Here is a 14,580-nt window from a genome sequence, read left to right as displayed (position 1 = left end):
TCCATGTGGACTATGAAAATTGATGATTCAAATATAGATAGCGTATACTGATACTAATAATGTACTAAATGTACCGGGCAGGGTTACTTTATACACTCGCTTCTGCATGAATAAGCGTCTTCAATTCATTTCAACGTAGATTCTTGAATATTTAGACTAATTGGCAAAACGACTCTTCGCTAGAAATATACTAAATATAAAAAACAATATTTCGATGCTGGAGCAAACAATTACTAGGGAATAATCTATTGTGATAACATAATCATAGCACTAAAATACGTACGTTTATTACAATCCCCTTCTATAATCCAGATCCGTGTTCTCGAGCTATTGGAAAGGCGCAAAGCTCTATCACAACGACAAAATTCATCAAACACTTGTTAGAAGAAGACATACGAAATGCTGGTCCTAGCAATGTTAGGTTACCGTTGCTTTCAACACTTATACAGCTTTGAGTTAACGCGTTCGATCCAAATTCTGTACTTATTTAGCTCGTCGTAACTAAAATACGTTTCATACTATATTATGCTACCTGTAAGGGTACATCTACAGCCAGGGGTAATGACTTCGACTTAGTACCAACATGTATAATCGGACGGGCAACAGGACAGATCGTGTTGATCGCTGCTATGTTGCAATACACCGTTCACATCACGGTCTTCATTATCAGCATTCGATAGTTTTCTTTATTGGTCTCATAGAATGATCGTTTCTAAGCTAACAAGAGCTTACTTCGTTTAAACGGTCAGTTCACGTCTATATATGCGCGTCGCAGTATGATAGTTTACCGAGGGGCGTTAGAACCATTGTACGGTGACAAGTATTAACCAGTTGCTGCCGCTGCTGCCATTGTTGTTGCTGTTGTGGTTAGCGGCAAATATGAAGCGCATACACAGACACACACACACACACACACGCGCATAACGTCATAAACACAGGCTCTGTGCACCAGCTGTGAGTGGGGATGCACATCCGGTGGCCAATGTCCGAAAGTGTCGCTTGGCGATGGACACACGGATGGATGACTACGACGACAACAACAACAACAACAACAACAACAACAACGCCGCCAGCAGCGAAAGTCTAACCGAAGCAAGTCGGAAAGGACAAGCTTTCAGTGGCACCGACGTCGGCGGCTATTACTGGTCGAAGAGCTACGTTCGACAGTGCCTCTTTCTCCAATCGCAGAATGCATCACTTTTATACGTATACAGGCGTGTACATACAAACGGCGTGACACACACACATACACACCCACCGACCGACCGACAGACAGACAGGCTGACTTCGTGGCACCCCCAAAACGCATACAGCGATAGATTTCTACAATTTTTTTTAATCAGCAAAACGCAAGCAACTATCAATAGCTAGTTATTGCTGACTTGTCATCTGCGTTTATCCCCTGCGTGTCGGCGAATACCTGACGACGACACTGGTAGGCGGCAAACGGTGCAGGATTTTTGTATTGCGTTCGGGTTGACAGCTACCTGATTGCGGTCCGGTTTTTGACGCCCCAGAAATGACTAGGCACGCCATACACTGGAAATAACCATATGCGCCGTTACCATATATGTCTACAGGTGTGTGTGTATTCGCAGCTCTCTGCTTGCCTGAAAAAAGATCGCGTTCGGCTAAGTTGAGCATCTGAAGATGCGACAACAGCAACAGTAGCAGCTGCGACGTTTAGGGCAGGGCTGTCAGTGTGCCAATTGCTGTAGAAAAACGAGACGACGATAGCGTCCCAGTCGGTAGAAAAAGACGCCTGACCATCTTGGCGAAATGAGATATAATACAAAAACCAGCGGCTTCAACGGTGAAAACGAGCCGATAGGGCATAAATGAGGTGGAACAATCTTCCAATTCTATTACGTCATTTGTAACGATTGGTCATGTGCATGTGTGCTTGGATGCCCGTCTATCTGTCTGTTTGACTATTCGTGTACCCATGTGTGTGTCTGTCAATGTTGTGACAAGATGGCACACAATTGATGATAATAGAAGTCGTATTTAAATTGTGAAACGTCACGCCAAAGGCGCATATGAATAGATGAGGCAACAAGGCAGATGGTTTATTTATGATGGTAAACTAATATCTATTCTCGGCTTATGTTTTTTGGCCTATACCTAAAATACCTCTAGGTCCTTTTTGTCGTGTTATTATGGCCCTTTTTTTCTAGCCGCTTGTCCGCCCACCGCCCCGGGTCCATACCTTTTTAGAATAGGTAACGTATATAGTACTTCGATACACGTATGAGGCCACCATTGTGCAAAATCAGGAATTGAATGTACAATATATTTGTATTGTGTGTGTGTGTGTGTACGTGCCTCTTCTACATAGTCCAAATTGATGGTCGTATTATACTGATTTGAACTTAACCGCCCAAGCGGCATATGTTGGTCACAGTTCGCCTCGAGGTAAAAATCTGTGCAAGAAAATGTCTATTTAAATTACGGTCGCGTCGACGACAAAAAGCAAATAGCGCCTCATCGATTGACCGACCGTCCCCTCGCCCGCATGTTCCCACATGCACATTTGTATCTGATGATGACGCGGGCTTGGCTCTTCCTGGCATATTCGGCTATAAAAGGCCTTTTTGATGTATTTGTTATTGTCGTCCGAGTGGTTACTGATGCAGCTGTAATCTAAATAGCAGTTGCTGCTCCTTTTGTCGCTCCTGAAATGCGGAAATGACGTCAAAGCTGAGCGCAACGCTGTAATAACGGCATATAAACGGCCATATGTCGCGTGGGTGCATGGGACGAATCTCTGTTAACTGACCGGTAAAGATGGGAGGAGACCTAACTGGTGCAGAATATAGGAGCGTTGTCAAACTGGGCGGTAAAAAAGGAATCAGTGACCGCACAATAGGATCAATGTGGCGCTACAGAAATCTGGACCAGGGCCTCGCGTGATTCTACTGATAGAAGGAGAAACAACGGCTGAATTGAACAGCCAGGCCCCAGGAGGCCGAAACGTTCGCTGATTGCTACGCTTGCTGATCTGTCATTGTTGATTGTAGCTATCCCAATTACAGTGTGCATTTGGAACGAGCTCCATAAACATAGCTGACGTCATCAATCGATATGCGGCATTCTCGGGGGATCATCTCTATATGTTCGTGTATATATATATATGTATATAGCTATTAGAACAGCTGGTCAAGTAATAGTATTGTAATATAGACGGAGCACAGTTATGTGACAGGCGCTATCTGCCTTTCTGAATCGGGCGCGTATTATCAAACGGGCAAGTAAGTTCATCTCCCCTGACCCTGCATCGTTACGCAGGTAAAGAGAAGACAAATAATTTCCTATAGCTTTGTCGCTTCGTAAATTGGCCAACTGAAGTAAATAAAGTAGGCCAGGCGCTGTATTCTCAAAGACTGATCTTGCGTATAGTAAAATGGCGTAATTCAATGTTGTTAGAAACGCGTTTGAGTAGCACTTTAAAACGTGAGGATTGGGAGCGTCTTTAAGTTACCTTCTCACGATGGCTGGTAAAGAATTTATTGCGTATTGAGAGAATGAATATTAAAACGCTACCTGTATTCGATTGCAGGTGAGAATTAAGCAAGTTTCAGATATTAATAAGTTGAAGTGAGAATTGCCACTTTCGGATGCTAATAAACACAGCCATTAGCTCGAGACTACTTGTTGGCCGATGAAAAAATCGGTTGATACAGATCAAAGCGTATTGTACGGAATAGGAACTTGCACCGTAGTATTTTTACCGGCCAAAAACAAAATTTTGCTCAAAAAAAATCCGTTTAGGAATCTTGTGTAGTATTCAGATAGCGTACAAACAATATTTCATTTTGTATGTTCGTTATTAAGCTGCTAAATATCTTCTTACAAAATCAAGTGAAACTTAGAGCGCGTTTCAGATATTCCCCCCAGAAAAGTTAGAACTGAATTTGTGATTCATTTGTTATACGCACGGAAAAACTTGGATGCAGACGAATATCTTCTACTTCACCACGTGTGGACATTCGTGAAATCTATTTTTGACCAACGAAAATATCTTTGTCACTATGTTTAGGTTATTTTGAAAAAATTCAGCTTCGTTCAATGAACCATACATAATGGTCAAAAAAATCACATAAAAGTCCATAACTACCACTAAAAGCTGATCCTTAAGCAAACTTAGGGATAGTACGACGTATTGCTATGTTGTACGAACTGTTTGTGCAATAAAATCCTACAACGTACTGTGCGTAGTAGTAGTAGTCACTGAGTCGGGCTTCCACCCTTGTAGGCGCACTTCTCCTGGCGCGTCCTGCATTTCCTAGATAATTAGAGCTAGCAGCCGCTTACGCTCTATCCGTCCGGCTAATTATCACAAGAGCAGTGAGCAATGTTTTTTCTCTTTTCCGTGAGTTGATTGATAGTGAAATCACCATACATAAACCTCATGGCCTGCCTGACCCTATAAGCAAACTAGGCGTCTGAAAGTAACCCACTGTTAATAGTACAAGTGCCAGATGACGTTTAAGTTCAACATACAATTGCGAAGGATTTTTGTTACAAAAAAAAAAGCGATATGTGCAAAAACCATTTTGAGTTCCTGAAATGATCCGCGTACACCTGAAACTAACCTGGCCAGTCTGTCTGACCGAAAATCACCAACTTATTAATTGGTTTCTGTAAACATAATAAGGTTACCAGGGTAGCCTTGTGTGACATAGCCCAGCAAGAAATTCGATTTGATACAGGCGAGCACAGGTAGATAAACAGGTCCGTTTGCGGATATATTCATCACTTTTTGTTTGTTCATTCAGTTTGTTATTGTTCTCGCTTGTCTTCCTTGACTCAATATGGTATAATACTTTAGTTTTTTTAGTGTTCCCTACTTGTGTTCAACGATTTGTATGGCATTCGTACAGTGGTTTGCTTTTAGGTAACGTTGTCATCGATGGCTTAACTTTCTCTGGCTGAATTATGTGGGTTAAATATGGCGCTATTTTGCCGCTATACCGGTGTAGTGGTAAAACGTTTACGTACCTTAAATCTAAAGTGGTCTAGAATTGAGACCAATTTCGAAATACTAATACATCGAACTCGTCAGACCCTATCGAGATATCTCTTGCGAGAGTCGCGATTAGTAAGTAGTTGCTCTCTACTCTTCAACCTTTGTCGATCCTTCAACCTTGAGTCGATCACACACAATACTGTGGATAGGTCATAGCTGTAAGTTGTTATTCTCAAATAAGTTATGGATTTCACAGTACAACGAGCAAAATACGTTTCACTAAAGTGTAGTAAATACCAAAACAGGTAAGATGTAAATTTGTTCAATGAAAATAAATTAACGAAAAGTCAAACGACAAGTTGCTCGAGCCCATTTTAACTTAGTGGTAGTTTCACACTGGGGAATCTAAACATTCCGAAAATGAATTTCCTACATCTGCTGAAAGGAAAAAACGACCGAAACTGGCCGTTGACACACGTTGTTTCGTGCTACCAGCGGCCCATCTGAAGGAGGCAGTACCAGGCGTCCATACTCCAAACGATCGATTGCTTTAGTAAAAAAATACGTATGCGTTCTTCTCCGAAAATTCAATAGCGCGTAGATACCGTAAATAATTAAGATTTCTATCCGTGCATATTTGTTTCTATGCATGCGGTTGCAGTAGCTCAATGTCGGACAAAGGATGTTTGTTGTTAATAGTGGATTGTATGGAATATGACTTCTATTTTATAAGCAGGTTCGATGGAAGAAGGAAAAGGCATGGGAATAACATCTATATACAGTTGACGTTCGTATAAACGACAATTAATAATACTGCAAATAGGCGTCCTCAGAAATTACTTTCAGAGGAGCTGTTCACAATTCAGGAGCTTGTTTGTCGTTTGATGCTCCGTTCATTCATCTTCATTAAACGTGCTTGCACTTCGCTGGTCTTGGTATTTATTCCAACCTAATGAGTCTTACTTCGTCCGTTCTATTGTGCAGGTTTTTTGTTAGAAAATTCGCCGCCGTTCAGGAGTAGCTATGACCTATTCGCGGTAGTGTCCAGTCAGCATAATGAAACAGGTAATACAGCCTAAGTAACACGGAGTCACTAGCTTAATCTAGACGTTAGTTACGTATTGCCACGTCGATGCTCCGCATAAAACGCGTCCTTGAGCTGAAACACGGAATATCCCCTTAAGAAGAAGTTTAGCTCATTTTCTCAAATAGAATCTAAGGCGAGTACCTAAAATAAGAATTTCATCTGTAGCAAAAAAACAACTATTAATGAAATTAAGTCTGATTCGTTAAATTATAGTGTAAAAACACATTCACTTGTACTGCCCGTTCGTCTTCTCTAATTCTACAAATGATGCGAGTGTCCCTCTTCGCTTCATTTGAATCTCACGGAGAAAGTGTTTTTCAGTTCGAAGAAGTGCTACTTTTAAACGAGGGCTGCCTACTTGTGGCAGCACACACACACACACACACACACATACACACACATACACACACACACACACACACACACACACACGCCCACACACACGCACGCACACACACACACACACACACACACACACACACACACACACACACACACACACACACACACACACACACACACACACACACACACACACACACACACACACACACACACACACACACACACACACACACACACACACACACACACACACACACACACACACACACACACACACACACACACACACACACACACACACACACACACACACACACACACACACACACACACACACACGCACACACACGCACACAACACACACACACACACACACACACACACACACACACACACACACACACACACACACACACACACACACACACACACACACACACACACACTCACACACACGCACACGCGCACGCACAGACACACGACACAAGCGCACACAGCCGCGGTTTGTCTGCGAACAAACGTAAGGATTCCGTGAGAGTCAGTCGGCAGTACTTCCGCACTGATGCTTTCCGAGCGGCAAGACCACTGCTTGATACCATTCCATGCGCAGCACTGATACCTTAAGGCTCTTCCGTCTTTCTCCGAAAACACGAACGGAAGATGTACGTGTGCAGTCAGACTGTGCGTCAGTGATTAGGATTGCTACTGTTGGTCTCTGGTTCAAATCGAATGTGGCGCCAAACGCTGCTGCTGCTGCTGCTAACGTTGGTCAGCTGACAAAGAACAGCTTCATTCTTCGAAGCCGCAGCGAAAGGTCCGAACAGACAGTCTGATGTGCGAACGCGTACATGATCACTGTCATGAGGTGTTGCAGCTGTAGCGCCGCTCGTTGGTTTGCAAAAACGCATTTAATCGATTAGTAAATGCTCCTGCCGCCCCTGCTGGCCAATGATTAGCAATTGTTGCTCACTGGAGAAAAAAAGGAGAGGTACAACGTTCCTTCATAGCAGTCACATAGGAAGGCCTATACCGGGGAGGTCTTGTGCAGTCGCTGTGATACGCGTGATCGAAAACCCAATATAGCAGTAGTGTGTATATATATATATATAATATGTATGCACTGTATATATCAAATGGTTCAGTAGGAAACGCTACATAAAGGACACTGCTTTTTCAAATTTTTTTACAGGCTTAATTATTCTATTTCTAATCGAACGCTTGATAATTATTATCTACGACCTTTCGCCATCTGGTATGGTAATGTATTTAATCCGCTGCTGTAGAATTTTAGAGTACGAAAGTGGCTATGAGGTCTCGGAAGGGCAATTCGGAAGGACATCGTACGGAGAAGTTTTTGTCAATTTTTTGAAAATTTTAATCTGCGTCAGTCTGTGTCCGGGCAGTATGGATTATAACAGAAAGCCTCCACCTAAAACTTTCACATTTTAACTAACGATTGAGATCGATCGTTGTCATAAAACAGCAGTAATTTACTAATCGTAGCTGATTGAGGCGGAGCCCTTCTCTAACTGTCGACGGTATACTTTAGACTCAGTAACTGCAATAGATGATCTTTACATTAGACTAGTAATCAATGGCCGCTGTACGTTTGCCTTAGAATGAAGTTTCGACGTCCAGCCACTGATAGGATCGTCTACAGTTATTGTAAAGGACAAATCGCAATTTGGTGAGAGTTGCCATTGTGAGAGGGAAATTACCGTATTCCTGCTTTTTGAAGCCAACTCAAATCATACCGCACTTAGTAAGTTGACCGAGGTGATGTTTTGGTATATATCAAACCTGATTGATAATACCGTTGGACTTTAAGGTGAATCGGTTTCCTCCACAGCTTCCAACTCTTCATTATTTATCTTTGTAGGGGGGAGAATCATTGTCGAAAAGCTTCCACGGAGTTTATTCGACCTGAGGCCTAGGCGTTCGTGTTAGTAGAACACTCACCGAATACACGGTTTATATACACGGTGAACGTTTTGGTATGGGGCACAATTTTCTCGAATTTTCTAATCTCCCATGATTTACTACGAGTCGCCTGGCAAAAAAAAAGCTAAACAACGATATTCTAGCAAGCAGCCTCCGATTTCAAAAGGAACAAATGTATTTTAAATGAAAAAAGAGGCGCCTCGAAATCCTGTCCCATTTTAAAATAGCCTAATGTTGAAATATAAGGTTATTTATCGCGTTTTGTACTAAAGAACATAATAATATAAGGGGTAATGCGTCTAAATTGAAGACCTTTTTTAGGTTTTGTTCTACAGGCTTTGTCTAGATAAAATCAGATATGTCAACGGAGTGTCATTTATAAAGCTCAATTTCATTCAATATAACTACTACTACTACTACTATTGTGACTACAGCTTCAACTCGGGATCTACTCTACTGATTAATCAATGTAAAGGTCTTACATTTTTTTTCATCGAGAAATAGCTTTGAATGGTAATCATGTACCAAGCGAGTGATATTGGCAGGCATAAACACGTTAAATTATTGAATCAATACGCTACATTAGAAAAAAAAATCTAGCGGAATTAAATTTCGGGCTGATAGCAGAGCAAACTTTAATGAGAAGTTTGCTCTGCTCTGATGTAAGAACTCGGAAGTGACCGAAAAGTTGAAAAAATGTCAAAAAGGAGTGTCGAAGACGACCTAATTTGCAGATGATGTTCTTCTCTCTGAAACGGCCGTTGATTTCTGTACTGAAAGCCTGACTGTATCAAGAATAGCTTTTTGGACCATTTTGGTTAATTTTTAAGCCCTTTAAATTTATACCCAAGATATTTCGATTTACCTCATGAAGGACCTCGTTAGGCTTTTTCGAAACCACAGGTAATAGAATAGAATGTCAATTTCCCGCAAAAAAGGACATTTTTTTGTCTTATTGGGGCTCAACTAGCGTGGGAAGAATGGAGAAGAGCTGATCTTTGCTTGAATTATTGCATTTATTAATTGCTTAAAATTTAAAAAAAGATACACTACTGTTAGTCAGGCGCCAGCAGTAGCAGATGATAACCTGCCCCTTAGAAAGACAGTCTGACAAAGTTTTTCCCAATTTAAACGCGTTACTGCGTGTGCTTCGTGAAGGTAAACTTGATTATGACTCTTCTATAGATAGTATATATCATGATTCCGACGTTTGCGTTGAAGCAAGAGGGAAACAATCCAGGTAAATCTTAAGGTTATACAAAATTTTGGATTATGTATACCTCAAGAGCTTTCTGGGACATACAAATAAGTTTATACTTTTCCGCCATCGCCGCAAGTATTTTAGCGTTTATGCAATGGTTCGACTTTCAATGAACTTCGTTTGCTATTTTTTTTTCACTCGTATTAATCTTGTTTTACGGTAGGTTTGCTTTATGAATCGAACAAGAACGGCCAGAACCAGTGTAGCCCTATATGTATTTATTCAGCAGAAGGCTACGGACGTGAGGCCTGATTATTTACAAGCCGATCTATTGCTTACTTCTGTCACACGGAAACGACTTCTCGTGTTCGTGATTCGAATCAAGGAGTATAGCTCAGGACATTTCATATTATTGGTTCGGCCAAGTTAGCAAATAGAGGTGCCATACTGGATCGCTCTGTGTACGTTGTAACAGCCGAGGAAGAGGTTGTATCGTTATTATATACGCAGATACAACCTCGAAATAAACATGCGCTCGATGCGGTTACAAATCTAATTCTGATTGCTCCAGTGATTCCGGCGCTTGTCGCCACACGTCCAGATCAGCTTCCTAAGAAGTTTAGTCGGACTTGTGCCCTAATCCTTTCAGTGTTCATAAGGAACCAGGACGTTGTCGCGGTAACGCTGCCCACGGAAGGCCCTTGATTACGAAGTCGCCAACCACCTATGAGATAGTTGTTCGTGTCGCTCTATTCTCTCGTAGCTCAGTCCGCATCTGCAGTCGTCTCTTCTACTCGCGCCTATGTGGTTCCATTTAGCTTGACGCTCTACCAGCGGTCAGCAGTTTTCTTGGGATAGAAGAATAGGACTGAGGCACGTGTGCGCCATACCTGCTATAAAGTCCGAGCTTCTGAACCGAAGCGAGTTACGAAACGCCGTATGCTGTACAGAAGATTATGTGGCGTTAGTTATTAAACTCTAGAATAGCAACGTGCACTGCAACGTGCCGTATGGACATGCTTATCGTACGGCACGATGGTTCGGTACATTGGCTGTTGTTGTGATACTTGCGACTCATTCTCGGGACTACGATATAGGCAAACCCCCTAAAACGGAACGTTTATCTTTTGCGTGTCCGCAAAAGGTAATAGTCACATATCAATTGCATTATGATGTGTTTTCCACCACTAAGTGTGGGCAGTACATAGTCATTGTTATGTCAAAGTGAGCTAACGAATGTACGAATTTATTTTCGATGTAAACGATAGCGGCCCCGAGAAGATCGGTTCGGCAAATGCCCGGACTCGAAATCTGCAGCTCTGCTGGGTAAAAGCAAAGACCTTGCTGGACTCGGTACCCTTGGATTAGCAGCAAACCATGTAAATGAGTCCCTACATAATCTAAGCCTACACACATATATAATATGATTGAAAGGGGCACATCATATTCAATTTGTGGGGCAATCATCGGTTAACCGAATTTAATTAATAGAAAACATCAATTGTTACGTTTGCAGAAAGTGCATGATTAACAAACGTGACCAAAACTCTGATTCATTTCAGTAGTGCTCGCCTCCTTCGAACACGTCGTCCGACAATGACGGAGAGAACGTTATCCCAGTCAACTACTTCGCTCGTGCGATCTAAATCTCTTCGACTGCCATCAAAAAACAAGGATATGATTCAAGTAAGTTGTATCTTACTTACACTAACTAAAAGCTAACTTAGTGAGGTGTCAGGGTTAAAAATAGTAAATTTTTTTTCAAGAATTGATTTTTTAGTCGATTACGTTTAGTATTGATTTTGCTTCAGTGGGTATTTCATTGCTAAAATACCTAATTATTTATGTTTTTATATATTCTATAAATTTGATCTTCTCATTAGACTTAAATCATCTTATGTTATTTGAATTTCTCTTCATCGCGTCGATTACTCTAGGAAAATATCCGAAACGTGTCAATGCTATCCCGAAGCGGATCTTTAAGGGACCACAAAAAAAACAAGGATCTCGTAGCAGCAGGTCGCGACGATCATTCTCTATTCGCTGAATCCGGGCGCACCGAAAAAGATGGTATTCGAGCTCTCTCGAAAAGTTGCCATGGTTCGCTTGGTAAGACTTAAGTAAAAATTTATCAAACGATGAACTTGCGCTGATCTATGTTCAGACAGAATAACCGCTAAATTCTATCAAAAAGCAAATCAATGTTATGGCTTGAGCATGTACTTTTACAAATGTACAACGTCAACCAAACGATTTCACCGGTTCACAATGCGATTCTTCAAACGCTTCGTGCAATAGATTGGATTTTACAGAACCGGCTTGGATATATGTCTGTCTTAATGGAAATGAATGTCTGCTTTCTCCCACCCGCTAAATTCAGACTGTAGGTGGGTGCAATGAAGGCCAGTTCGTGTGTCGATATTCGTCAAGGTCGGAAATAACTATGCAGTGGCCTGATATTCATGCCTTAATTTTTTTTAAGAACGTCGTTGAGTTCCCTGTATCGTCCTATTCGTTTACGTCATCAGGCTATAAGTCTGCCTATTAGGCAACTTCGAAAGGCGAACTCTGAAAACAATTCTGCAGTCGGCTATCTGCTTTTACTGTGCGATTTTTGCAAGAACTAATTTATGCGTATGAATAACTTGAACTAATAGACGCCTGACCTGAAAATAGATCAAGACCTCTACTTGCTACAACAAACTTCCATCAATTTGTGTTGTCTACTGTCATTAAGTTGATGACTCTCTACGTCGATACTCCGCTTTATTGTATCAGTGGAATCAACATGAATGTTAATTGCTCGAGATCCGTTCAACCTAAGCATCTTATTTAACAGAGCCTCTTATGCCCCTATGCAAGGTAGCCTAGGGCCACATCTTTCTCATATTTCGTGACAGAAAGGGCTTTAGCGTGCAACGGTATTTTAGCTGAAGCTCTGTGACCCGCTTTCAACCCACTTTGGGCAGTTCTTATCCCACGTTCTGTCTTAGCTTTAACTGAGCTTAGAAGCCTTCTTTTGCAGTACGCACTTCGGGCGTTAGAACTGAGCACAGGAAAAAATCGTTTACTATTGCTTTCATTTGTGTTGTTGCAGCGTATTCATTCAACAGAGAGGCAAGAACCGTCTTAGGCCTGTCATTTCTTCTTTTTGACTCCGCTTCTTTTGAAATTGATGTTAACTGCGTACGGCAAGATCTTCCGGGTCTGTAAACGACAAAGGAAAAATGTTTTTGCTTATATGACCCAACATTCCGACGCAGCCCCATTTTCCGCAAATCATTATCCGGCCATTTGCCATTGCGCCGATGGGCAAGCTTCAGATGGCTCGTCTTCAATCATTAATGTATTGTTATAGCAATGGAAATCTCTAATTAGGACGCTGAGGCCTTCGTGCTGGTGTTTCCATTTCTAGATGCTATAGAATACACTTAATTTTTGGGTTAGCAAATAGCAGTTTTGGTGTCGTCGCACAAGAGGACGACAATGAGTACAATGCTACCTTGTTTCTTTTAGTTGATTTCGCACATTGGCTGAGCCTTGTTTTAGCAAAGTGCGACTTGGCCGATTTCCAATACGAGGAATACGGCTGTTGGATGCGTTTAGTTAATGTTTTATGTTAGTCGAGTGATACACTTTGTAGAGTTTAGGTAACAGGGACGGATTTATTAACAGTATTTAATATTTATCTAATAGCAGTGTTTAAAAACCCAGTATTTAATAACAGTTTAAGCTTTTACCGTTCTATAATCGTGCGTTTATTGACACTGAGATTGTGTGCTCTCCTATAAAAGAGGTTGATGGCGTTGAGGATTTTATACACTGTTACTGTTAATATGGGCTACCTGTGTGTACTGCGAAAGCATATCACGATACTTAAAAAGAGACGTTAGTAAATATATTCATCTTAATTCTCATTATTCTAGTACTATAAACTAGTATATGGCAAAAGCAATGGAACTGAAATTAAAATCTTTAGCATGACCTATAAAACACCAGCAGCAATAGCAGCTGCGAGCTAGCCACCAATTTTTGACTAATATTACGTTACTATGTTTGAAGAGAGCTCGAAGATATGTTTGGCCGGTTTATTTAGAAGGCCACTAAGGCCTACGGCAGGTTCCTAATGGCGGACCCGTCACAGAACCGTTGTGCTTTTACAAACAGTTCATCGTTGGAGAGCCAGAGTCATTTGCCCAACAAACTTTCAGTCTTTACGGTCAATGTTAAAGCATCGTACCGATTCAGTGTCCTTGATTCTGTTTGTTGCTTTAGCATATATGTAAAACAGCAGCTGCAGGCTTCGCTAGGACATTTTGCCATCATTATAACCTAACCGTGTTGTCACATGTCTTCATTGTGTCATGTTATGTTCTCTCCTAAACGGACGACAGGCAGCAACAATTCTGAGGGCACACGACGTAGTAGTACCAGCGGAACTTCGTTGTCCTTTCGTCGCTCTTTTGTCTCGCGAGGAGACCAATCAAAACTAAGCGCCCGCGCATCGCCGGCGTCTCCCACAAGAAACACACCGCCGCCAAGGTATGAGTACGAATTACGTCATACGAAATTATCTCTGCTATAAAAGAGATAATTTAATTAATAAGTTTTCGTTGGACCAGTGAAACTTAAATATTGACTTTTGGCTGTGCGAGCAGGAAAACAGATATTATTTCAGGTGTAATTACCTGATTACGTATATACATACAGGCTCAAAGAGTAGCGTCTATTGTCTTGTTTATTACTGTTATGATTCTTAATTTGTTCTCTGTTTGTCAGGCGAATTATTGTCCATTTGATATGAACTTTGAAATAGATGTACCCTTTTTCCGAACGCGACAATTTCACTATTTCATGAAACAGAGTTCTCAGGTTCAAAAGGCGTGACAACCTAAAACGACAAAAACCAACAAAGATAAAAATTTTAAAAAAAAAAACTGTCTTAGACAACGTCTAAAGCGATTAAAAGAAAAGAAAATGGTTCGGTTTCTATTTATCATTGGATTAAAGTGATTCTCAGTTTGTTATTTTATGAGA

General features: G+C 41.3%; 1 protein-coding gene across 15 annotated transcripts in view; it reads left to right on the top strand.

Annotated features, from left to right (window-relative positions):
- Positions 1–14,580, top strand: part of LOC111244030 (uncharacterized) — an 86,340-nt gene that overhangs the window by 61,280 nt on the left and 10,480 nt on the right. For 8 of the 15 annotated variants that reach the window (XR_015320184.1, XR_015320183.1, XR_015320182.1 and 5 more), the window contains 3 exons: positions 11,106–11,229; positions 11,481–11,652; positions 13,938–14,085. Coding sequence is in view for 12 of the 15 variants with exons in the window: in XM_086978978.1 (XP_086835104.1) it covers positions 11,106–11,229; positions 11,481–11,652; positions 13,938–14,085 (444 nt within the window). In the remaining 3 variants the exon portion in view is untranslated. Of the gene's footprint in view, positions 1–10,811; positions 10,923–11,105; positions 11,230–11,480; positions 11,653–13,937; positions 14,086–14,580 lie in introns of all 15 variants that reach the window. The other 7 variants (XM_086978986.1, XM_086978984.1, XM_086978981.1 and 4 more) reach the window with 3 other exon arrangements.

This window comes from Varroa destructor, unplaced genomic scaffold (assembly GCF_002443255.2).
Source record: "Varroa destructor unplaced genomic scaffold, Vdes_3.0 BEIS01000002.1, whole genome shotgun sequence".
In the NCBI taxonomy this organism is placed as follows: Eukaryota; Metazoa; Arthropoda; class Arachnida; order Mesostigmata; family Varroidae; genus Varroa; species Varroa destructor.
The sequence above is the reverse complement of the archived record's forward strand: the minus strand, read 5'-3'. Positions and strand labels throughout refer to the sequence as shown.